The sequence below is a fragment of the Spea bombifrons genome, chromosome 2 (genome assembly GCF_027358695.1).
Source record: "Spea bombifrons isolate aSpeBom1 chromosome 2, aSpeBom1.2.pri, whole genome shotgun sequence".
Taxonomy (NCBI): Eukaryota; Metazoa; Chordata; class Amphibia; order Anura; family Pelobatidae; genus Spea; species Spea bombifrons.
Window position 1 is genome coordinate 500,896 of NC_071088.1, and position 27,993 is coordinate 528,888.

The 27,993-nt window shown below is 48.9% G+C and overlaps 1 protein-coding gene across 1 annotated transcript; it reads left to right on the forward strand.

Moving 5' to 3' along the window:
- The first annotated feature begins 14,755 nt into the window (after positions 1-14,755).
- ATP1A1 (ATPase Na+/K+ transporting subunit alpha 1) lies at positions 14,756-23,597 on the forward strand. Its single transcript, XM_053456233.1, has 23 exons — positions 14,756-14,858; positions 17,653-17,763; positions 17,921-17,980; positions 18,063-18,266; positions 18,356-18,469; positions 18,561-18,695; positions 18,776-18,893; positions 19,074-19,342; positions 19,424-19,622; positions 19,741-19,850; positions 19,952-20,086; positions 20,597-20,789; positions 20,888-21,063; positions 21,158-21,294; positions 21,462-21,612; positions 21,725-21,893; positions 21,981-22,135; positions 22,218-22,341; positions 22,433-22,578; positions 22,670-22,800; positions 22,885-22,986; positions 23,102-23,193; positions 23,314-23,597. The coding sequence occupies exons 1-23, from the start codon at positions 14,847-14,849 to the stop codon at positions 23,340-23,342; spliced, it is 3,072 nt and encodes a 1,023-aa protein (XP_053312208.1). The 5' UTR covers positions 14,756-14,846; the 3' UTR covers positions 23,343-23,597.
- The last annotated feature ends 4,396 nt before the right edge of the window (positions 23,598-27,993 follow it).

The following is a 27,993-nucleotide window of genomic DNA, read 5'->3' on the forward strand; positions in this document are numbered from 1 at the left end:
GAGCCCCACGCCGCCCGTCACGCGAGAGCCCACGCCGCCCGTCACCCGAGAGCAGTGTTCTCTCTAAGCTGTGCGCTTGTGCGCGCGCACATAGCATTTTTAGAGAGCACACACATCAAAAAATTGTGCGCACAACAGTTTTTCCCCAAAAAAGAAAAAAATTATAATTTGTTTGATACTTTATGAGGCGCGGATATTGTGCGCACAAAATCTTTGCTCTGTGAAACTTTTTGCACAAGAGAAATTTTCTGCGCACGCCAACTAAGAAAAATTAGATGGAACATTGCCCGAGAGCCCCCGCCGCCCGTCACCCAAGAGCCCCCGTCACCCGAGAGCCCCCGTCACCCGAGAGCCCCCGCCGCCCGTCACCCGAGAGCCTTCGCCGCCTGTCACCCAAGAGCCCCCGTCACCCGAGAGCACCCGTCACCCGAGAGCCCCCGCCGCCCGTCACCCGAGAGCCTCCGCCGCCCGTCACCTCCGGGGCCCCCGTCACCCGAGAGCCCCCGTCACCCGAGAGCCCCCGCCGCCCGTCACCCGAGAGCCTCCGCCGCCCGTCACCCGAGAGCCCCCGTCACCCGAGAGCCCCCGCCGCCCGTCACCCGAGAGCCTTCGCCGCCTGTCACCCAAGAGCCCCCGTCACCCGAGAGCACCCGTCACCCGAGAGCCCCCGCCGCCCGTCACCCGAGAGCCTCCGCCGCCCGTCACCTCCGGGGCCCCCGTCACCCGAGAGCCCCCGTCACCCGAGAGCCCCCGCCGCCCGTCACCCGAGAGCCTCCGCCGCCCGTCACCCAAGAGCCCCCGTCACCCGAGAGCCCCCGTCACCCGAGAGCCCCCGCCGCCCGTCACCCGAGAGCCTCCGCCGCCCGTCACCTGAGAGCCCCATGCTGCCCGTCACCCGAGAGCCCCCGTCGCCGGTCACCTGAGAGCCCCATGCCGCCAGTCACCCGAGAGCCCCACGCCGCCCATCACACACCAGGCAGAACGTCTATTAGGGCCACACCTGGAAACTCTGAGGGTTTGCCCCTGAGTTTTAGGGGTTTTGCCCCAGTTTCAGGGTGAAGGGGCAGATTCTCGGGGTCACACAGTCTGACGCCTCCCTATTTGGTGGGATCGTTTATAAGACTCCCGGTGAGTGTTTTTGCTCTCAGTATGTTATGGTTGATCTCCCTGCTTGAACACAGGTGACTCAAATAAGTGTATCTTTAAATCATGAGTTTCCATGACGACCGATATTAGAGCTATTTAAGTAACAGATTTGGCGAATCAATGCATAGAATCTGCATGACGGGCTATTAAAGGATTATTGTGACAGTTCCCAGGTATGATTAGGGAACCGGGGGTGGGGGGGCATCGGCAGATTTCCCTCTGCCCCCCTCCAGGTATTCTGGTGGCATCTTGTGGGATGGGTCATGCGTAGACCACCCCACAGGCCCCAGGAGCCCCCGTATCACAGTGACCCCCATTACCCAGAATCCTCACTGCGCTCTTTACTGCCCATATGTGGGTCACCCGGCAGGCTGGGCGAGAGAGCGAGCGAGAGAGACAGCTCCTCCCTGACAGCCCTCTCTCTGAACCTGCGCCCTGATCAGTGAGGTCTGAACTGGTCTGTTCTGCTTCTATCAGCTCCTAAAACAAACGGGCCAGACAGGGGCCGACGAGAGACAGGGCGTGGGAAACGAGAGCATGAGAGACCTGCGGGGAGACAGCCTCTCTCAGCTTCTTGTGCTCAACAAGAGACTCCAGGGACTGACAGAGGAACAAGAGACAGTCGGCAGAGGGGTAGGGTGGGGGTTAATACAGTATGGCAGAGAGAGGAGAGAGAGAGGAGAGAGAGGGCTGCATCACTTGTACAACCAACTGGGACAAGAGCTTTAATGCAGATTAATGTAAAGTTACGCATTTTGGGGAAATAAATGTGTAGCCCTTTAACGGGAGAAGTGAGAAGGATTTGGGGATAAACCGAGTGACGGAGCTCAATGTCCGGCGGCTGCCACGAGGGCCGTGGGATATTGCCCCATGTAAAAGGGTTATTGGCTCGGGGGGTATATAACTTTGCCTTTAACACAGGTGAGCCCTGTGCACATGCGCGGAGCCCTGTGGTGTGTTTAGCGCCAGCCGTGTGCAGGTTATGGGGTATTTCATGGACCCCGGCGGGGAGAACCGGCCCCGACTGGTGACAAGGACATTTATCTACTCCATAAATTCCTGTGCTGCGCCCTGGGGTCAGAGAACTGCAATAAAGGTTAATTATTATACCATCTGCCCTCCACGTTGGGCGACGGCGCATCAACCAATCCCGGAGCTCGATCACCCACCCTGTGCTACCTGCCCCCGTTCTATCTGCCATAACCCACCCCATTCTACCCACGCTAATGACTACTTCCCTACTATCTGCCCCAACCCTGGTGATTCCTCTATGAAGCAAAAGTGTTCATTGCTTTTCTCTGAAAGATTTAAAATGCAGTTTAACGGAACCATTTCATGAGTTTGTAAATTTCAACTTCTATTACGATTCCGGGGGTAGATGCATGGAGCAGCCTCCCAGCAGACGTGGTAGAGGGTAATACAGTGAGGGTATTAAACATGCACGGGGTAGACATACGGCTCCTGAATCTAAGACAAAACCTGATTAATGCCTGATTAAGGTCTAAGTCTTTACAGTAGGAGACGAGACGGGGGCCGGATGGGGGCCGATCTGCCGGGAGACTCCATGGTTGAGACTATTGAGGTTTGCACCGATTCACCCAAAACATTCGCCGATCATCACAGAATAATCTACAGGATTATTCAATACAAATGGAATTTGATGGAAGTTTGGAAAATATTATTATATATTATAATCTCATCTATATTATTACCTCATCTATATTATAATCAAATCTACCGGTATATTATTATTATTAATCTATATTATTATAATTCTATATGATTAATCTATATTATAACCTAATCTATATTATAATCAAATCTACCGGTATATTATTATTATTAATCTATATTATTATAATTCTATATGATTAATCTATATTATAACCTAATCTATATTATTCTCTAATCTACCGGTATATTATTATTATTAATCTATATTATTAATTTATATTATAATCTAATCTACCGGTATATTATTATTATTATTCTATATTATTATTATTCTATATGATTAATCTATATTATAACCTAATCTATATTATTCTCTAATCTACCGGTATATTATTATTATTAATCTATATTATTATTATTCTATATGATTCATCTATATTATAACCTAATCTATATTATTATCTAATCTACCGGTATATTATTATTATTAATCTATATTATTATAATTCTATATGATTCATCTATATTATAACCTAATCTATATTATTATCTAATCTACCGGTATATTATTATTATTAATCTATATTATTATAATTCTATATGATTCATCTATATTATAACCTAATCTATATTATAATCAAATCTACCGGTATATTATTATTATTAATCTATATTATTATAATTCTATATGATTAATCTATATTATAACCTAATCTATATTATGATCAAATCTACCGGTATATTATTATTATTAATCTATATTATTATTATTCTATATGATTCATCTATATCATAACCTAATCTATATTATTATCTAATCTACCGGTATATTATTATTATTAATCTATATTATTATTATTCTATATGATTAATCTATATTATAACCTAATCTATATTATTCTCTAATCTACCGGTATATTATTATTATTAATCTATATTATTAATTTATATTATAATCTAATCTACCGGTATATTATTATTATTCTATATTATTATTATTCTATATGATTAATCTATATTATAACCTAATCTATATTATTCTCTAATCTACCGGTATATTATTATTATTAATCTATATTATTAATTTATATTATAATCTAATTTACCGATATATTATTATAAATCTATATTATTATTATTATTCTATATGATTAATCTATATTATAACCTAATCTATATTATAATCAAATCTACTGGTATATTATTATTATTCTATATTATTATTATTATTCTATATGATTAATCTATATTATAACCTAATCTATATTATTAATCTATGTTATAATCTAATCTACTGCTATTATTATTATTAATCTATATTATTATTATTCTATATTATAACCTAATCTATATCATTATTATTCTATATTATTATTATTCTATATTATAATCTAATCTATATTATTATTAATCTATATTATGATCTGTATTATAATCCTGTTATTATTCTTATTAATCTATGTAGTAAATTAGTTATTAGTCTATATAATCTATGTAGTAAATGCTATATTATTATCAGGGGCTGCCCGAGTTGCTGGATGGCGGATTATCGCAAACACGTGGAATGCGAGTAGAAATTTCCTCGCGCGGATTATTAGCGATTTGTTGACTCGCGCATGCTTTGGGGCTTTTGCCCCAGCCTCAGACTGATGGGATTTGTAACTCTTATTGTCTGTTAATTATACATCGCACTTCAAAAAGGTTTCCCCTGAAGAAGAGACTTCTGAGCCCCAAAACCAAATAAAAACTATGGGCTTCATCTACAGACGCTGAGAGCTGATCTCTCGCTTCATTGTTTGCGGGGAGGAGCGGCCGTCCCGGCTGCAGATCATCATCTCGGCCGCATTGTCTGGGGCATTTATCACACGGGGATAGAGAATGCCTGGGGCGGGTGCTCGGCTGGGTTGTTTGTAAGGAGGGGTAATTAAATAAAAGGATTGCACCTGCGCGAGTTTTAGCACTTTAACCCCGCGTGTTGCTCCTCGCATACAATGCATTAAACTCCTGCCCCAGAGAGGTTATTTGCAGCTTTTGTCTTTATGATGCGGTGTCTGCAGAACATACAATACTTGCCATGGAGCTGCCCCCAAATACCCTACATGAGTTCTGTCCCGAGATCCATAAAGCGGCAGAACCTGCTCACTGCCTGATACAAACCCGGAACCCACCGGCAGATCGGCCCCATCCGGCCCCCGTCTAGTCGCCCGTTTCTCCTGCTGTAACGACTCAAACCTTAATCAGTCGTTGGTCTCGTCTTAGATTCAGGAGCCGTATGTCTATCCCATGCATGTTTAATCCCCTCACTGTATTACCCTCTACCACTTCTGCTGGGAGGCTGTTCCACGCTCAGTAACGTAAAACCTCCGTGCGCGATATGCTGCACATGCTGGCATTACTATGCACTGCTTGCACCTTTACAGAATCCTCTCTCTCCTGTATGCAGACTTGGCAAATTAAACTATCAGTTTTAACCCTTGCAGTGCTGCAGACTCTGGTTTTAACCCTTGCAGTGCCGCAGTCTCTTTTTAACCCAGAATATGGATAGTTTGTAAAGCTTCAGAATTACCGTCTGTCATTCGCCCCCAAATCCCGGCAGCACGAGGGGAAAAAAGTAGGCGAAGGAACACAAAAATCAGGGACACAATTTAGAGGGTCTGAAGAACTAAAGTGGTTAAGAAGCGAGGGGCTCCCCCATGACCCATCCCCTGCTACGTATTGGCGCCGTGGCTCCAATATCACACTACATTATACTATATATACCATATTACACTACATTATACAATATATACTATATCACACTACATTATACTATATATACCATATTACACTACATTATACAATATATACTATATCACACTACGTTATACTATATATACCATATTACACTACATTATACTATATATACTATATCACACTACATTATACTATATATACCATATCACATTACATTATACTATATATACTATATCACACTACATTATACTATATATACCATATTACACTACATTATACTATATATACTATATCACACTACATTATACTATATATACCATATCACACTACATTATACTATATCACACTACATTATACTATATATACCATATTACACTACATTATACTATATATACTATATCACACTACATTATACTATATATACCATATCACACTACATTATACTATATATATATATATACTATATCACACTACATTATACTATATATACTATATCACACTATATTATACTATATATACCATATTACACTACATTATACTATATATACCATATCACACTACATTATACTATATATACTATATCACACTACATTATACTATATATACCATATTACACTACATTATACTATATATACTACATCACACTACATTATACTATATATACCATATCACACTACATTATACTATATATACTATATCACACTACATTATACTATCTATACCATATCACACTACATTATACTATATATATATACTATATCACACTATATTATACTATATACACCATATTACACTACATTATACTATATATACCATATCACACTACATTATACTATATATACCATATTACACTACATTATACTATATATACCATATCACACTACATTATACTATATATACTATATCACACTACATTATACTATATATACCGCATCACACTACATTATACTATATATACCGCATCACACTACATTATACTATATATACTATATTACACTACATTATAATATATATACCATATTACACTACATTATACTATATATACTATATCACACTACATTATACTATATATACCATATCACACTACATTATACTATATCACACTACATTATACTATATATACCATATTACACTACATTATACTATATCTACTATATCACACTACATTATACTATATATACCATATTACACTACATTATACTATATATACTATATCACACTACATTATACTATATATACTATATTACACTACATTATAATATATATACCATATTACACTACATTATACTATATATACTATATCACACTACATTATACTATATATACCATATCACACTACATTATACTATATCACACTACATTATACTATATATACCATATTACACTACATTATACTATATCTACTATATCACACTACATTATACTATATATACCATATCACACTACATTATACTATATATACTATATCACACTACATTATACTATATATACTATGTCACACTACATTATAGTATCTATACCATATCACACTACATTTTGCTATATATACCATATCACACTACATTATACTATATATACTATATCACACTACATTATACTATATATACTATATCACACTACATTATACTATATATACTATATCACACTACATTATACTATATATACCATATCACACTACATTATACTATATATACTATATCACACTACATTATACTATATATACTATATCACACTACATTATACTATATATACTATATCACACTACATTATACTATATACTATGTCACACTACATTATACTATATATACCATATCACACTACATTATACTATATATATATACTATATCACACTACATTATACTATATATACCATATTACACTACATTATACTATATATACTACATCACACTACATTATACTATATATACTATATCACACTACATTATACTATATATACTATGTCACACTACATTATAGTATCTATACCATATCACACTACATTTTCCTATATATACCATATCACACTACATTATACTATATATACCATATCACACTACATTATACTATATATACTATATCACACTACATTATACTATATATACTATATCACACTACATTATACTATATACCATATCACACTACATTATACTATATATACTATATCACACTACATTATACTATATATACTATATCACACTACATTATACTATATATACTATATCACACTACATTATACTATATACTATATCACACTACATTATAGTATCTATACCATATCACACTACATTTTGCTATATATACCATATCACACTACATTATACTATATATACTATATCACACTACATCATACTATATATACTATATCACACTACATTATACTATATATACTATATCACACTACATTATAGTATCTATACCATATCACACTACATTTTGCTATATATACCATATCACACTACATTATACTATATATACCATATTACACTACATTATACTATATATACTATATCACACTATATTTTACTATATATACTATATCACACTACATTATACTATATATATATATATATATATCGTATATATATATATATATATATGTATACTATATCACACTACATTATACTATATATACTATATCACACTACATTATACTATATATACCATATCACACTACATTATACTATATATACCATATTACACTACATTTTACTATATATACTATATCACACTACATTATACTATATATACTATATCACACTACATTATACTATATATATATATATAATATCACACTACATTATACTATATATACCATATCACACTACATTATACTATATATACTATATCACACTACATTATACTATATATACTATATCACACTACATTATACTATATATACTATATCACACTACATTATACTATATACTATATCACACTACATTATAGTATCTATACCATATCACACTACATTTTGCTATATATACCATATCACACTACATTATACTATATATACTATATCACACTACATCATACTATATATACTATATCACACTACATTATACTATATATACTATATCACACTACATTATAGTATCTATACCATATCACACTACATTTTGCTATATATACCATATCACACTACATTATACTATATATACCATATTACACTACATTATACTATATATACTATATCACACTATATTTTACTATATATACTATATCACACTACATTATACTATATATATATATATATATCGTATATATATATATATATATATATATATGTATACTATATCACACTACATTATACTATATATACTATATCACACTACATTATACTATATATACCATATCACACTACATTATACTATATATACCATATTACACTACATTTTACTATATATACTATATCACACTACATTATACTATATATACTATATCACACTACATTATACTATATATATATATATATAATATCACACTACATTATACTATATATACTATATCACATAATATTACACTACATTATTCTATAAATACTATATCGCACTATATCACACTATATTATACTATATATACTATACCACACTACTATATATTTATATACTATATCACACGACATTATACTATATATACTGCGTGTGACGTGGCTGTGTGTCTTCGCCCGTCACAGTTTTCATGCAGGACTGACTGGGTTGCAATAATCTTTGCCTTTGGTTCTTCCTGAAGGTCGCCAGTGATCATGGCTTTCAGCATCTCCTTTATTGCCCCAAATACCTCTGTAAATGACAGGAGTCCTCCAGTGACCCCCAGCCACAAGGCTCAGCGCAAGCAAAGCCATAAAGCAGGATACTGCTGAGTATTTAAGGACGTTAAACTCTATCAAACTACATTACACTATATATACTATATCACACGATAACACACTACATTATACTATATATATACTATATCACACTACATTAAACTATAAATACTATATAACATTATATTATACTATATATACACTATACCACACTACATTATACTATGTATACTATATCACACTACATTATACTATAAATACTATATAACACTATATTATAGTATATATACTATAATACACTACATTATACTATATATACACTATATCACACGATAACACACTACATTATACTATATATATACTATATCACACTACATTATACTCTAGATACTATATAACACTATATTATAGTATATATAATACACTACATTATACTATATATACATTATATCACACTATACCACACTACAGTATACTATATATACTATATCACACTACATTATACTATATATGCAATATATCACATTACATTATACTATAAATACTATATCACACAATATCAATACATTATACTATATATATACTATATCACACTACATTATACTGTATATATACCATATCACATTACATTATACTATATATACCATATCACATTACATTATACTATAAATACTATACCTCATGATATCACACTATAAATCACACTATATTATAGTATATATATATATATATATATATATATATATATATATATATACTATATTACACTAAATTATCCTATAAACACTATATCATACTACATTATACTATATTACACTATAGTATACTATATATATATATATACTATATTATACTAAATATACTATATTACATTATATTATACCATATATACTATATTACACTATATTATACTACATATAATATACTACATTATATTATACTATATTACAGTACATCATACTATATATACACTATATTATACTATATATATATATATATCTATGTACTATATTATACTATATAATTATATATACTATATTACATTATATTATACCGTATATATATATATACTATATTACACTAAATTATACTATAAATACTATATCATACTACATTATACTATATTACACTATATTATACTATATATAATATACTACATTATATTATACTATATTACACTATATTAAACTACATCATACTATATATACTATATTATACTATATATAAATGTACTATATTATACTATATAATTATATATACTATATTACATTATATTATACCGTATATATATACTATATTACATTATAGTATTATATAATAATATACTATATAACATTATATTATACTATATTACACTAGATTATACTACATCATGCTATATAGATAGATATATAAATATATATATATACACACTATATTATATATACAGTCTATTTACAGTATATAACAGCATTAACCCTTTGCTGCACAAGGCGTGCCAAGCCGCACAGTACATCCTCGCTTATGGATACATCCACTAAAAGCTTGTCTAATAATAACGCCCTCCCAGCGCTGCAAGGCTTGGGGCTCAGGATCTGAAGCCCAGGGTTCTCATTAACACGCATTACACAGGTTCTGATGCTCAGGGGTCTCATAAACACGCATTACACGGGTTCTGATGCTCAGGGGTCTCATAAACAAGCATTACACGGGTTCTGATGCTCAGGGGTCTCATAAACACGCATTACACGGTTCTGATACTCAGGGGTCTCATACACACGCATCACATGGGTTCTGATGCTCAGGGGTCTCATAAACACGCATCATATGGGTTCTGATACTCAGGGGTCTCATAAAGACGCATCACATGGGTTCTGATGCTCAGGGGTCTCATAAACACGCATCACATGGGTTCTGATGCTCAGGGGTCTCATAAACACGCATCACATGGGTTCTGATGCTCAGGGATCTCATAAACACGCATCACATGGGTTCTGATGCTCAGGGGTTCTCATAAACATGCATCACATGGGTTCTGATGCTCAGGGATCTCATAAACACGCATCATCTAACCCCTCATCTCACGTTCTGCCCCCCCATCTCTATCCCACCCTGACCTGTGAGTACTCCCCTCACTCCGTCACATAACACCCCAGCCTGGCCCTACGGCATTGCCCCGGTGCCCCTAAAACCCCCTTTGCTGCACACCTGGAAGCTTTCAGATTGTTGGTAGAGAGAATATTTGGATTTACCCCACTGCTCTTCCCGCGGGGGGTGGTGGTTTGGGGTTGTTAGTCGGGTATGTGGTATATCCACAGTGTTTGCACCACTGGATGGACAGGTCTGGGGGGGGTGATAAATCACTTTAAATACAATGTAAAGATCAAAGCGAGAAGATAAGGGAGATAATGAGAGCTCAGCAGAGAGGGGCAGCCGGGTAGAGTATCTACCCCCCCCCCCCCCGTGGCAGCCCCAGCGGTACCGAGTATCTAATCCCCCCGCGGTACAGAGTATCTGAGTACTGATCCCTCCCCGCGCACCCACAGTATTGTGAGATTGACTACTTGTACATTGTACAGGAGCCCCACTTTCTGCCCCGGCTCCCGACCCCAGGTTCCTTCCACGCTTCCTGACCCTCCACTTTCTGCCCCGCTGACCAAGCCCCGCTTTCTGCCCGGCTGCCCCTCCCTGCTGAGCTCTCATTATCGCCCTTATCTTCTCGCTTTGATCTTTACATTGTATTTAAAATTATTTATCACCCCCCCCATGCAGATACACGGGGTGATAGGTGGGGTAATGCTCTGCAGATAAACAGGGGAATAGGCTGGGTAATGCTCTGCAGATAAACAGGGGAATAGGCTGGGTAATGCTCTGCAGATACACGGGGTGATAGGTGGGATAATGCTCTGCAGATACACAGGGGGATAGGCTGGGTAATGCTCTGCAGATACACAGGGGGATAGGCGAGGTAATGCTCTGCAGATACATGGGGTGATAGGTGGGGAAATGCTCTGCAGATACACGGGGTGATAGGGGGTAATGCTCTGCAGATACACGGGGTGATAGGTGGGGTAATGCTCTGCAGAGACATGGGTGATAGGTGGGGTAATGCTCTGCAGATACACAGGGGGATAGCTGGGGTAATGCTCTGCAGATACATGGGGTAATGCTCTGCAGATACACGGGGTGATCAATGCTAACGTCATTTGCAGGTGAGGCCGAAAGTGAATTAACAGAAAACATAATCCATTTAAATCCCATAGGCATTTCCTCGCCTATCACCCCGTGCATCTGCAGAGCATTACCTCGCCTATCACCCCGTGCATCTGTAGAGCATTACCCCACCTATCACCCCGTGTATCTGCAGAGCATTACCCCACCTATCACCCATGTCTCTGCAGAGCATTACCCCACCTATCACCCCGTGTATCTGCAGAGCATTACCGCACCTATCCCCCTGTGTATCTGCAGAGCATTACCCCACCTATCCCCCCGTGTATCTGCAGAGTATTACCTCGCTTATCAACCTGTGTATCTGCAGAGCATTACCCACCTATCACCCCGTGTATCTGCAGAGCATTACCTCGCCTATCACCCCGTGCATCTGCAGAGTATTACCTCGCCTATCACCCCGTGTATCTGCAGAGTATTACCCCCATAACCCTGTGTATCTGGAGAGCATTACCCCACCTATCACCCTGTGCATCTGCAGAGTATTACCCCACCTATCACCCCATGTATCTGCAGAGTATTACCTCGCCTGTCACCCCGTGTATCTGCAGAGCATTACCCCGCCTATCACCCCTTGTATCTGCAGAGCATTACCTCGCCTATCACCCCGTGCATCTGCAGAGTATTACCCCCATCACCCTGTGTATCTGCAGAGCATTACCCCACCTATCACCCCGTGTATCTGCAGAGCATTACCTCGCCTATCACCCCGTGTATCTGCAGAGCATTACCCCACCTATCACCCCGTGTATCTGCAGAGCATTACCCCACCTATCACCCCATGTATCTGCAGAGCATTACCCCACCTATCACCCCGTGTATCTGCAGAGCATTACCCCACCTATCACCCCGTGTATCTGCAGAGCATTACCCCACCTATCACCCCGTGTATCTGCAGAGCATTACCCCACCTATCACCCCGTGTATCTGCAGAGTATTACCTCGCCTATCACCCCGTGTATCTGCAGAGCATTACCGCACCTATCCCCCTGTGTATCTGCAGAGAATTACCCCACCTATCACCCCGTGTATCTGCAGAGTATTACCCCACCTATCACCCCGTGTATCTGCAGAGTATTACCTCGCCTGTCACCCTGTGTATCTGCAGAGTATTACCCCCATCACCCTGTGTATCTGCAGAGCATTACCCCACCTATCACCCCGTGTATCTGCAGAGCATTACCCAGCCTATCCCCCTGTGTATCTGCAGAGCATTACCTCGCCTATCACCCCGTGTATCTGCAGAGCATTACCCCACCTATCACCCCGTGTATCTGCAGAGCATTACCCCACCTATCACCCCGTGTATCTGCAGAGCATTACCTCGCCTATCACCCCGTGTATCTGCAGAGCATTACCCCACCTATCACCCCGTGTATCTGCAGAGCATTACCCCACCTATCACCCCGCGTATCTGCAAAGCACAGAATGGGGTGAGAGATGCGCGCAATCAGGATATTGATGCCAGAATTAACCCCTTCCTCTCAGGAATCCCCCACGTATTATCCCCTGCTGTATCCCTTCTTGCCACAAGAGGGCACCCGCCTCTTACGATGCCAGACCATGCAGCAGGCCGGCACTGGGGCAGCTTGGTGTGTTTTGTTTTTTGGGGGGGTCCCTGTGGCGGGGCAGTTTTTATGCCCGTGTAGGAAGCGGGGGCAGTAATGCAGGAGGGGTCCCTGTGGCGGGGCAGTTTTTATGCCCGCGTAGGAAGCGGGGGCAGTAATGCAGGAGGGGTCCCTGCGGCGGGGCAGTTTTTATGCCCGTGTAGGAAGCGGGGGCAGTAATGCAGGAGGGGTCCCTGCGGCGGGGCAGTTTTTATGCCCGTGTAGGAAGCGGGGGCAGTAATGCAGGCCTCCCCATCCTCAGATTATTGGGGTTCTTACACCCCGGTGGGGCAGGTTCAGGACATACATGTTTCCTGAGCTCAGTCACACTACATACATGTCATGTGTTCGGATGGGGGACATCGGCCCAAGAGCTGCCCCTTGTAGGGGGGGGGTGAGGTGTATAAACCCCCAGAGAATCGCCCCAAGGGGGGGGGGGCAGATACCGTGTAAGAGGGTCCTGGGAGACAAGGCACGCGCGTCCACGTAACACACTCCCCGCGGCCCGCGCGCGCTACCGGGAGGGGGCGGTATCTGGGATGTGGTCTCCTTGGTGACGGTGACGTCCGGGGCTGGGGACGTCACTGGCTGCGGGTGTATAAATACCCGAGCGGCTCAGTGTTGCCTTAGTGTCAGGCGATCCGTGGAGGGGAACCGGAGATACCGACAGAATGGGCTACGGGGTCAGTATACCGCAACGGGCAGCAGCAGCAGGAAATACCTGCGGCGGGGAGGGTGTAACATGGGGTACGTGCAATATGCCTGGGGTGTTAGAAAGGTTCGGGTTTCTCCCGGGCGCGTACAGACCCCGCCGGGCAGGTGGCGGACCCTCTCTGTAGGTTTGTTCTCTCCAGGGGTAGGTTTTGCTTGGTTAACCCTCTGCTGCCCTCCCTCCTCTCTCTACCCGGTTAACCCTCTGCTGCCCTCCCTCCTCTCTCTACCCGGTTAACCCTCTGCTGCCCGTGCTCTCCCGCCCTCCGCATTGCGGTCTCCGGGAGCTGGCAGGCGCCCAGGCTCTCCAGCAGCTGCCAGTGTCCGCCGTGGCCGGATGCCCTGCCCTATCACCCCGCGCGGCGTCTCTTCAGCCCCTTGGCACAGCAGCTGGCAGCGCCCCTCCCCCCCCGGCCATTCATTTGTTTGGGGCTGAGGCTCGCGTCGGGGTATCTGGTGTGTGCCGGGGGTATCTTCTTACCTGGGCACCCCCTGTCTGTGTGTGAGATACGGGCATCGACAGTATACCCCGTTTGTATCCCCCCCGCATTAACCCTTGTCGTGGCAGTACAGGGGCATTTCCTGCATGTTTTCTGCCGTTTGGGGTGCAGGCTGCGTGCTCCGTGTTTCCTCGCATGGTGCCGGCCCGCGTGTGAGCTGTGTGGCCCCCGGCCCGGTTTCCCTCAAGTTATCCTTCGTGCGGCCCATGTCTGTCTGTCTCGTGTCGTCCCCCCCCCCGCTGCCGTGTTTTTCCCCTCGGACCCCTGGGTTGTCTGTCCCCACGGTGTCCCCCCCCCCCATCCGTCTCTCCCTGCGGTATTTCGGATCCCCCCGGACCCCCCCCCCATCCGTCTGTCCCCCGCGGTGTTTGTCCCTGGACCCTCTGTCTATGCAGTTGTCCTTGAGGGCCGGGTTGGGTTCTGGAAGCTGCAGTTGTCCGTTTGAGGCCGGGGGTCCCGGGGCAGGCAGTGGGGCAGATGTCGGAGGCTCGCTAGTGCCCCTGATGGAAGCGGCGATGTGGTTTAGGGGCAGATAGTGAGAGCAGCGCGGCCCCCTGTCAAAAGAGGGCAGCAAATAAGATACCCCCAGAGGGCCTAAGGGGGGCTTCTTGGTGCCAATCAGGGCTTTCTGATGAAGCCAGAGACCCCCTGCCTGGGACGCCGGCTGACTGGTGTTGAAGGGTTAACCCCGCGCGGCATGTTGTGAAATGGCGGAACTTTCTCCCGTGTTCCCAGGGTGTATAACACCCTCCCCCCCCCGTTACCCCGAGGATGTTGGGAGGGTGAATGATTCGTTGTTCCTGGGGTGGGGGGTTGGCTGGTTGGAATGGCCTCTGATTGGCTGGTTACCTTCTGGGGGCCCCAGGGGCCATGTGCTGTTCATATGCGGCTGAGAGTCGTGGGAGTCGCAGGATCTTGTTCTGTGGGTTAGTGGTCTTGGCACGTATCCCGTGGCTGCCGGGGGGGGGTGTGGGCTGCTGGTTGTTGGAGTTGTTGCCCGCGGGGTGGTCTACAGCTTGTTGCTACCTGCCCGGTAATTGGCTGCTGACGTGTGACATCACCGCGGCGTTACCTCTGGATTATGTTGTAACCGGTGTGAAGAAACCTGGCGGCTGCCGTGGGATCTCCGTGGCTGGTGCTGATCTGTGACCTTGGCCCAAGGTCGTGCTCCCAGCGGGTGACCCCCGGTGCCCGTCCTGTAGTAAAACAGGTCACTGGGTTATGAGGGTCTGTTGAGCCAGACCTTAATATCACGTCAGCGTGGCGTGTGAACCACGTGATGCAGTTGGCAAAAACGTTGAACATGTTGTTGGGGGTGGGGGGCACCTGCTGCGTGGCTCAGGGGCCGTTCCATCTTCACCCACAAACTGCCAGCATGCAGCCAATAGGAACACGTTCCCTGTGTCATGTGATGCCATTATAGGACCTGGGGGGGGTCTGGAGGTGTACACGGGGTACATTTGGTTGGCTTTGCTGTGAGTGACTGGAAGTGGCTATCTGGGACAGCTGGCTGCTGTGGTCTCTCCTTAACTTTTCAGTGACACTCTGCACACGGGGTTAATGGTTGCCCCACCTCTCCCCCACCACATCTCTTGTGGGTGCATTTCTCTCACTGTTGCCCCCTTAAGTTTCACCCCTCCCCCGCCTGCCTGCTTTATCTGTGGGACATTGTTCCAGTGACTGACTCACAGGAGGGGGTGGGGCACACAGCGTTAACCCTTTAGTGGGTGTTCTTTGAGTGCCGTGACATTCTGAGACTTTAACCTGCTAGGGGGGGGGTTAACTGTAAGCTCTTGGGGCCGGAGCCAGTGCAGATACCAGGCCGAGGGGCATCTGCCGGAGGTTTCCATGGGAACTATCTGTGTTGTGTGCGGGGCCGGCTGGGAGTGTGCAGAGTTGGCTCGGTCTCCTGGCACGGGCCCCGGGCTGTTAAACCCCAGCGGTGGCAGCTGCCAAGACTTGGACTCGTCGCCTCGTCAAGAGACTCGTGTGGCGCGGGGTGACGGCTGCTTCTGGCTTCCTGTTTTCTTGGCGTCTGTGTCCCGGCGGCTCGGATCCGTGTGCTCGAGGCGTCTGAAGTCCCAGCATGCACCGGGGGTCAGACGGAGTGCCTGTCTGCGGCTCCTGGGTCCCGCTTGGAGTGGGAGAGTCTGATGCGGACCCTCCACGTCTATGTGCCCCTCGCCTGTGGCGTGGGGGTCTCCGGGGGTGGTTTAGCACTCAGGGGGGTAACGTGCTGTGGTATTAAGTGTCCGTCTCTCCGCAGGCCGGACGCGATAAGTATGAGCCTGCGGCTACCTCTGAACATGGAGCCAAGAAGAAGAATAAGAAGGAGAAGGAGAAGGACATGGACGAGCTCAAGAAGGAAGTCTCCATGGTGAGTGGGGGGCCGAGGGGCCATCTTGCCTCCAGGCCGCGCTGCCTGAAGCCCTTCCGCTCTGGTCGTGGCCCGTTGTGTCGCTCCCCCGGGGGGAGTCTGCCGGACATGGCGCTCTGTTTAATGCTCTGTATCTCCTCTCATTAACCCCCCGCAGGATGACCACAAGATGAACTTGGACGAGCTCCATCGCAAGTACGGGACAGACCTGCAGCAGGTGAGTGTCCCTCGCGCCCTGAGGTTAACACTGGCAGTCCCAGCCTGCGGCCTGTTCATAACGCTGCGTCCTGTCTCTTCAGGGTCTGACCACGGCTCGGGCGGCCGAGATCCTGGCACGTGACGGTCCCAACGCGCTGACCCCACCGCCCACCACCCCAGAGTGGGTGAAGTTTTGTCGCCAGCTCTTCGGGGGCTTCTCTATGCTGCTGTGGATTGGAGCCATACTTTGCTTCCTTGCTTACGGTATCCTGGTAGCCACGGAGGGTGAGGCTCAGAATGACAATGTAAGGTCCTGCCGGGGTGTCCTGCCGGGGTGTCTGGTGGCCGGGATGTTTGGTGGCCGGTTGTTCTGATCGTATCTTCTGTCCTCCAGCTCTACCTCGGTGTGGTTTTGTCCGCTGTCGTTATCATCACTGGCTGTTTCTCCTACTACCAAGAAGCTAAAAGCTCTAAGATCATGGAGTCCTTCAAGAACATGGTTCCTCAGGTACGTGCGGCCCCGCGGCCTCCTCTCGTTGGATGGGGAGTCTTTCACGGTCCACTTTTCGATTTTCCTAAACCCCGTCCTCTTCTCGCAGCAAGCCCTGGTTATCCGTAGCGGCGAGAAGTTGAGCATCAATGCAGAGGGTGTAGTTCTGGGCGACCTCGTGGAGGTGAAGGGTGGTGACAGAATCCCCGCCGATCTGCGGATCATCTCGTCTCACGGCTGCAAGGTGAGGGTCTCGTGCCGCGTGGCGGTCTCGCCGGTTAGGTTTTAGCGTCGGCGTGGTTTAACGCGGTCTCGCTGTTGCAGGTGGATAACTCTTCCCTGACCGGAGAATCGGAGCCACAGACTCGCTCTCCAGAATTCACCAACGAGAACCCTCTGGAGACCAGGAACATCGCCTTCTTCTCCACCAACTGTGTGGAAGGTAAGATGGCTTCCTGTTACCAGAACTAAAAAACCCGAGTCAGGGGGACTCTGGTGTAGTCCTTGCCCAGACCCCACGGGTTGTTTTTGCCCTGTTGGGTATAGTCCATACGTGGTGGTGGCGGGGGTGGTAGCATGTGTTGAGGAGATCTCGCTGACCCCGACTTCTTCCTCCCCGCAGGTACCGCTCGTGGCATTGTAGTGAACACCGGTGACCGCACAGTGATGGGTCGCATCGCCACGCTGGCCTCGGGTCTGGAGGGAGGACGCACTCCCATCGCTGTTGAGATCGAGCACTTTATTCATATCATTACCGGGGTGGCCGTCTTCCTGGGTGTCTCGTTCTTCATCCTGTCTCTCATCCTGCAATACTCCTGGCTTGAGGCCGTTATCTTCCTCATCGGTATCATCGTGGCCAACGTGCCGGAGGGACTGCTGGCCACCGTCACAGTAAGTTGGTGTGCGGCGGGGGGGGGGGGGGTCGCCTTGCGATGTGTCTAGGAGTGAGTGTGACCCGTCTGCCCTCCCCAGGTGTGCCTTACACTCACCGCCAAGCGCATGGCCCGCAAGAACTGCCTGGTGAAGAACCTGGAGGCCGTGGAAACTCTTGGATCTACCTCCACCATCTGCTCCGACAAGACCGGGACCCTCACGCAGAACCGCATGACGGTCGCACACATGTGGTTCGATAACCAGATCCACGAGGCCGACACCACCGAGAACCAGAGCGGTAAGCCCCCCGGGACGCTCGCTGCCCCTCTTCCGTTTACCTTGCCGGTGCATGCGCGGACGTGCCCCGTGTTTGTAAAGGTTTGCATGGCTCAGGCTGTCCTCTTCCCCCTCCCCAGGTGCTTCTTTCGATAAAAGCTCCCCTACGTGGGCAGCCCTCTCCCGCGTGGCGGGTCTGTGTAACCGCGCCGTGTTCCAGGCCGGACAGGAGAACACCCCCATTCTGAAGGTGAGTTGCCTGTCGGTGGCCCTGCTGCCCCGGCCGTCCTTGCCCATACTGTACCCGGAACACCGGCTGTGCGTGCGCCGCTCACGCTTCTTTCTCCGCAGAGAGATGTTGCCGGCGACGCGTCCGAGTCGGCTCTGCTGAAATGCATTGAGCTCTGCTGCGGCTCCGTGAAAGAAATGAGAGCGAAGAACCCCAAAATGGCCGAAATTCCCTTCAACTCAACCAACAAATACCAGGTGAGGGGGCCGGGATCTGGCGGATGGGCCGGGATCCGCCGGCGGGGGGTAAAGCGATCTTATAATCTTCCTGTCCGAGCCGCGTGTCCCCGACGGCCGCTCTGTGTCTGCGTGTCGCTCGGCATGCGCCGTTTGTGCTCCCGCTGTGAGATAACGTGCGACGGGAGGAAGGGCAGGAGGTGCGCGGCCGACGGCTCGGCTTAAAATAGCTGTTAGCCGGGGATGGGAGGCCCCTGTCCCGCCGTGGGGGAAGGGTTAATGGCGGAGTGCGATCGGCTTGCCGTGGCCCTCCGCAGCAGGGAGGGTTAATCCTGTTAGGCAGCTTTCTCCACCACTTTCCAGCCTAAGCCTCTTGCTGAGGAATTATCGCCGGCATTCCGGAGGGCTTATCCTCTGCGGCAAATCCCGGTGACGCCGCTCTCCACTTTATTGCCCCTTGTCGTCCTGGCAGGGGTTGCATGCCTTTGCCTGGGACGCCGGTGCGAGTCTCACTTATTCTTTTGCCCACAGCTGTCCGTTCACAAGAACGCTGATCCCTCCGAGGGCCGCTACCTGCTGGTGATGAAGGGCGCGCCGGAGCGGATCCTGGACCGCTGCTCCTCCATCTTGCTGCAGGGCAAAGAGCAGCCGCTGGACGAGGAGCTGAAGGACGCTTTCCAGAACGCGTATCTGGAGCTGGGCGGCCTGGGAGAGCGAGTGCTCGGTCAGTACACTACCGGTCGGTGCCGGTACACTACCGGTCGGTGGCTCGGGCTGAAACGTGCCGAGGCGATCACTCAAACTGTCCCTTCCCTGCCCCAGGTTTCTGCCACCTGTCGCTGCCAGACGACCAGTTTCCCGACGGCTTCAACTTCGACACGGAGGAGGTGAACTTCCCCACCGATAACCTGTGTTTTGTCGGCCTGATCTCCATGATTGACCCGCCTCGTGCCGCCGTGCCAGACGCTGTCGGGAAATGCCGCAGTGCCGGAATAAAGGTGCGTGCGCGGTACCCTGCATGTGTGCTGCGTGTTAACCGTTTGGAACCCTTGCCGGGATTGCTGTTTGTTGCAATAACGTTCCTCTCTGTAGGTCATCATGGTGACTGGAGACCACCCGATCACCGCCAAGGCCATCGCAAAGGGCGTGGGTATCATCTCCGAGGGCAACGAGACCGTGGAAGACATCGCTGCCAGACTGAACATCCCCGTCAACCAGGTCAACCCCAGGTACGAGCCGCTGGCAAGGGCGTGGGGAGTGCGTGGGCCCCCAGGCCGATGGGCCGTGTACTCGGTGTCGATGGGCTGTGCCCGTAGCGCCGTCTGGCTCTTCGCACATCCGTGTAGTATGCACTACATGTATGTAGTCTGGTAACCTTATCCCGTGTCTCCTGCAGGGATGCCAAGGCTTGTGTGATCCACGGCTCTGACCTGAAAGATATGACCGCCGAGCAAATCGACGACATCCTGAGATACCACACGGAGATCGTGTTTGCCAGAACCTCGCCCCAGCAGAAGCTCATCATTGTGGAGGGCTGCCAGAGACAGGTGCGCTCGGGGGGGTTTAGTGGCGTCTAGACGTGGGATGAGAGGCTCCGGCATAGTGGCGATATGGACGAGCGGTGGGAGCCCGTCTCACGGTGACGTTGGAATTTTGCAGGGTGCCATCGTGGCCGTGACGGGTGACGGTGTGAACGATTCTCCGGCTCTGAAGAAGGCCGACATCGGCATCGCCATGGGTATCGCCGGCTCGGACGTCTCCAAACAGGCGGCCGACATGATCCTGCTGGATGATAACTTCGCTTCCATTGTCACCGGTGTGGAAGAAGGTCGGTGTCCCGCCTGCGTTTGCCCCGCGGCCCCGTTTTGCCCCGCGGCCCGTCTCGTGTAAATCTAACGGCTTTTGCCATTTACAGGGCGTCTGATTTTTGATAACTTGAAGAAGTCCATCGCCTACACCCTCACCAGCAACATCCCTGAGATCACCCCCTTCCTCATCTTCATCATCGCCAACATTCCCCTGCCCCTGGGCACAGTCACCATCCTGTGTATCGATCTGGGCACAGACATGGTAAGTGGCGCCGGCCGGGGGGGTTTGGGGTGATGGTTGCCGGCTCTTCCTCTCCGCGCTCTGACGCACGGCTTGTGTTTAGGTTCCCGCGATCTCGCTGGCGTACGAACAGGCGGAGAGCGACATCATGAAGAGACAGCCGAGAAACCCCAAGACCGACAAACTAGTGAATGAGAGGCTGATCAGCATGGCGTACGGGCAGATCGGTGAGTCCCCGGCGTGTGCACCGGTGGCCGGCGCGCTCCTCCCCCGCGGGGCTCTCCGGCTCACGGTCCTCCTCCTCCTCCTCTGTTCCAGGGATGATCCAGGCCCTCGGCGGCTTCTTCTCGTACTTTGTGATCCTGGCGGAGAATGGCTTCCTTCCGTGGACGCTGCTCGGCATCCGGGTGAGCTGGGACGACCGCTGGACGAACGACGTCGAGGACAGCTACGGGCAGCAGTGGGTGAGTGGGCCGCCGCCGTCTGTCTGTCTGTGGGGGGGCGCCGTCTGTCTGTGGCACATAGAGGCTTATCGCCGGCCCTCTCTCTCCGCAGACCTACGAGCAGAGGAAGATCGTGGAGTTCACCTGTCACACCGCTTTCTTCGTCAGCATCGTGGTTGTTCAGTGGGCAGATCTGATCATCTGTAAAACCCGAAGGAATTCCGTCTTCCAGCAGGGCATGAAGTAAGTGGGGGCAATTAATCGAAGCCGTTCTGTTGCCCCCCTGGGCCGTCGGCGGATCTGCTGACCTCACTCTTTGTTTTTCAGGAACAAGATCCTGATCTTCGGTCTGTTTGAAGAAACTGCTCTGGCCGCCTTCCTGTCCTACTGCCCGGGAATGGACGTCGCGCTGCGCATGTACCCACTCAAGTGAGTGAAGCCCCTATGGTGTAGCCGCTTGCGGGGGGGGTTGGGGAGTAGGTTGCTCTGATGCCGCTTCCGTGTCTCCCGGTCCGTGGTCTGATCTCTGCTTCTTGTCCCCTAGGCCCACATGGTGGTTCTGTGCCTTCCCGTACTCCCTGCTCATCTTCATATACGACGAGGTCCGTAAGCTCATCATCCGCCGCAGCCCAGGGGGTGAGTATCCGTCGTGGGGGGGGGGGGGTGAGTGTCCCCTGTCCCCGCTGGCTGCTGCAGCTTCTCAGCTGTGGCCCCTGTGTCTGCAGGTTTGTCTGACTTGTCGTCTTCTCTTTGCAGGTTGGGTGGAGAGGGAGACCTACTACTAAACGCAGCGGCTTTGTCCCAACATTTCACAGCCCCCCCCCATCTGCCTGCTCCCACTCGCCCCCGCTACCCCCCCCCCACCTGTGTGCACCTGTCTGGCTCGGCCTGTTCCGTGGATGAGATGCGTTTTGGCGGCGGGCGTGCTGCGGCCCCTGCGGAGCTCTCATTGTGCCTTCTTTGGTTCTGTTTTTGTAAAGGAGCACGAAGAGATGTTTTATAAATCTGCATTTTTACAAATAAAGGCGAGTTTGAATCGGTCTGCGTCTCTGCAGTGTGTGTCCGGGGGGGGCCGGCTGTGTCGGGGGGGGCCGGCTGTGTCGGGGGGGGGGCGGGGCCTTAGGCCGGGGGCAAGCGTCTGGGTGTTAATGCCACCTTACTGTGTTTGGGGTAAATCTGGCCTCTTTCCTCCCGGTGCTGTTAATGAACATCGGGGGGGGACTCTGTAAATGAACAGAGGCTTTCTTGTGTGCTATGGCCCCCTGGAACCCCCCATGCCCCCCCCCGAGTCTCCCCATCACCGGACGGGCGGGCATCTCCTGGTTTATAGCCGCAGCCTCTTTGCTGCGCGGCCCCCGGGGCTCCCAGACGTTCTGTCAGCAGATTCCTTGTTAAGTAAACATGGCCCCGGGTCTCACGCCGGCCGCACTCCATGACGCCGGTGTTTACAGAGAGGCGCCGGTGAGAGACTCGCTGTGACTGCTGAGTGAGATACGTCTCAGGTGTTTAGCGCTCTCTTGGGGGTGGGGGCAGACGCTCCCGCTGCTTTTATGGGGCTGTAAAGAGCTTTAATTGGGTTCAAGAAGCAACCGGTGGAGCTGTCAGACTTGCCCTTTGGACGCGCTGCACCCGGCCCTCGGGGGCCGCAGTGACTTCAACCCTCCGCCCGTGTGCAGCGCGTCGCCCCGTGGAATGATCCTCATACGGCCCAAGCTCTGCGCTTTGTGGCGTTTACGGGCCCATCCGGCTGTGGCCCCCGTGGGGTATAAGGGGGTCTTCGGTGTTTCCATTATGTGTAGTTACCGGGGTAGAAGCACCCCGGAGTTCAGGGCCTGGCATCCTGCCCTGGGGGGGGTCTGGGGTTGGGGGGGCTGATCTGGGGGTAATGAGGAGTTTGTCCGGACCGTGTTCCCCTGCGAGAAGCCCCCCCGGTCTCTGCTCCGGATCCGCTACACAAATCCCATCAGTCTCATCTGGAGCCGAGAGCCAATGAGACTAACCGGGGGTCCGGGGCCACCAAGACCACGCGAGGGCCCCGCAAACCGCCAGTTACGGCATCGGAGCGGTAATTTGAAAGCTAAACTATAAATCCTGAAGCAAACAGTTTGTTATTCCTCCCCAAACGTGCGGTGAAAGCGTCCGGCGTGGCCCCTGCCCGCGCTCACAGAATATCTCCGTGTCGGCAGCTGCTGGACATGCGCAGCAGGAATACCAAGCAATTTACAAGAAAAATCTCTGAATTAAAAAAAAAAAAAAAAAAAAGTCCTCAAATCTCTGCGATCGTCATAGAAACCCGGAGAGCCCCCCGGACACTCCCATCTCCTCCCCGCCCGTCTCTCTCTCCTCTCTTCCCCGTCTCTCTCATCTTTCCCCTTGTGTCTCCGTTCTCCCCGTCTCTCTCCTCTCTTTCCCCCTCTCTCCCCGTCTCTCTCCTCTCTTCCCCCTCTCTCTCCCCGTCTCTCTCCTCTCTTCCCCGTCTCTCTCCTATCTTTCCCGTCTCTCTCCTCTCTTCCCCCTCTCTCCCCCGTCTCCTCCGTATGATTTGTGATGGTTTGCTGGTTTTTCCGGTTGGAACCGGTCGGCGTCTCCAGTTCTGTTATTTCTCTGAAGTATCATTTAAAATGTAAACTGAAAACGGATCAACACCCGGAACATGCGCAGATCGGGGGGGGGGGGTGCGCCTGGCACCGGCTACCAACACCCGCTACCGGCTGCCAGCACCGGCTACCAACACCCGCTACCGGCTGCCAACACCCGCTACCGGCTGCCTGCACCGGCTACCAGCTACCATCACATGCTACCGGCTACCAACACCCGCTACCGGCTACCAACACCCGCTACCGGCTACCAACACCCGCTACCGGCTACCAACACCCGCTACCGGCTACCAACACCCGCTACCGGCTACCAACACCTGCTACCGGCTACCAACACCCGCTACCGGCTACCAACACCTGCTACCAGCTACCAACACGCTACCGGCTGCCAGCACCGGCTACCAACACCCGCTACCAACACGCTACCGGCTGCCAGCACCGGCTATCGGCACCTTCTGCCGGGAAACCAACTCATCTGTTATAATAATCACCACGTCGAGAACGAGATCCGGGAGCGGCATCAAACGAGATGTGGCCCCCGGGGGCCAGAGAGCCTGGCAGGATTCGGCCCCCGTCTAGTCGGCCGTTTCTCCTGCTGTAAAGACTCAAACCTTAATCAGTCGTTGGTCTCGTCTTAGATTCAGGAGCCGTATGTCTATCCCATGCATGTTTAATCCCCTCACTGTATTACCCTCTACCACCTCTGCTGGGAGGCTGTTCCACTTATCTAACACCCTCTCCAGACCTTGTGGAGGGAGCCAACACAGACGCGCCTGTTACCCCAGCACAGTTTATTCTTAGCATACGATGGTGGCCGGCTGGCTGATATTCCGGTGCGGCCCCCGGGTTTAGACGGTTGATCCCAGAATGCTTTGCTGGAAGCGGAGGCCGCAATTATTCACAAATTCCGAGTGTTTTCTGCCCCAATAAACAGCCGTCGGCACCCGATACGGGGCAAAATCACACCGGTTGCTGTGGCGACAAGACCAATTCTACAACTGCAACTGAATCGCTTCGTATTGATGACGCATGGAGGGAAAGGGTTAACAATACCCTGGGGTAGATTATACTGGAATCAAGCAGCAGGAGGGGCATGGGGTATCAGTTACTCGGCCCCATACACCGGTACCGGCTGCAAACCCACCCCCCCGATGGGGGCGTGACACAGAACCTGGTGAACACGTCACACGCGTGTCTCCAACATGTAACTCTCCGCGTGGTCTCTGGGTGAGGGGGGCAGATTCTCGGGGCCACACGGTCTGGAGCCGGTCCCTTCCTATTACCCCCCCCCCCCGCGGCTGCGATCATATCTAAGCCCCCGGGAAGTTACGGTTCATATCCCTGCTTGAATGCAGGTGACTTTATTAAGTGTATCAAGTCAAGGTTTCCATGGCGACTAAAATTACAGCCATTTAGCGAATCGCTGCACACCGTCTCCACGATGGGCTATTAAGGGGTTAATATTTCAGAACGTTCCGGCTCTGCCATTGGCTGTGTTTGGTTGAGCTGTTTTTTCCTCTGCCCTTTGAGGCTGTCCCCGGGGGCCGCATCATGCTGGAAGAAACGCCGGTCCCTGCGGCCCCCGCAATCATAACAAGGTGCGGCGCCCGGTGCCTGCGCGGCCCGAACTTTTCCACCAGACGCCGGAGCCGGAATCTGCTGGCACAAAGAGCCAGTAACTCTCCACCATAACCTGCCCCCCGGGGGCAAAAGCGCCAGCCGCCCATTAACTCCTCGGGTGCAGGGCCGGAGCACAAACCCCAGCCTGCTAATCCTTATCCAAAGCCACGCAATAACTGGTCCGCGGCTACCACAAGCCACGGATTACCTGCCCTCCCACGGGGTACCTTCCCCCCCACGGAGTACCTGGCCCCCCACGGAGTACCGGCCCCCACCGGAGTACCTGACCCCCCCCCCCCACGGAGTACCTGACCCCCCCCACGGAGGACCTGCTTTCTGTCATGAAGTGGTATTTGTCCAGGTGGCCCCTGAGGGCCGCTCCCAGGCTGTGTGCCGGTACCCGGGGAACTGGTTCTGCAATAAATAACATCGCGTCCCAAAGCCCGGCGAGGCCTCAGGTTACAGCGGCCCCGGAGTCTGTGGCCCCGATGCAAATCAGCAGCAGCAGCAGCTGCCAAGGCTGTACCTCCTAACAGTCCCATTCCTCGTCAGACAGTCCTGATTTACAGACACTATTGTCCCGCTCCTGAGCGCTCCAGGGGTCTGTAAAATCAGTGGATGACTCGGCGTGGATTCTGCCGCCCGGCTGAGGTATTAATTAATCTGTGGGAGCCCCGGGGTCGCTGCCTCCGGTGGCTTCAGCTGCTAAGGGGCCCTTGTTATTGCCGCTGCCGGGTGGCGCACCAACCCCCCCCCCACTAACTCACCAACCCCCCCGGCTATCTCACCAACCTCCCCCACTAACTCACAACCTCCCCCGCTAACTCACCAAACCCCCCACTAACTCACCAACCCCCCCGCTAACTCACCAACCTCCCCCACTAACTCACCAACCCCCCCGCTAACTCACCCCCCATCACTAACTCCCCAACCCCCCCACTAACTCCCCAACCCCCCACTAACTCACCAACCCCCCCCCGCTAACTCACCAACCCCCCCGCTAACTCACCAACCCCCCCGCTAACTCACCAACCCCCCCGCTAACTCATCAACCTCCCCCACTAACTCACCAACCTCCCCCACTAACTCACCAACCTCCCCCACTAACTCACCAAACCCCCCGCTAACTCACCCCCCTTCGCTAACTCCCCAACCCCCCCCACTAACTCACCAACCCCCCCAACTCACCAGCCACCCCGCTAACTCACCAACCCCCCTG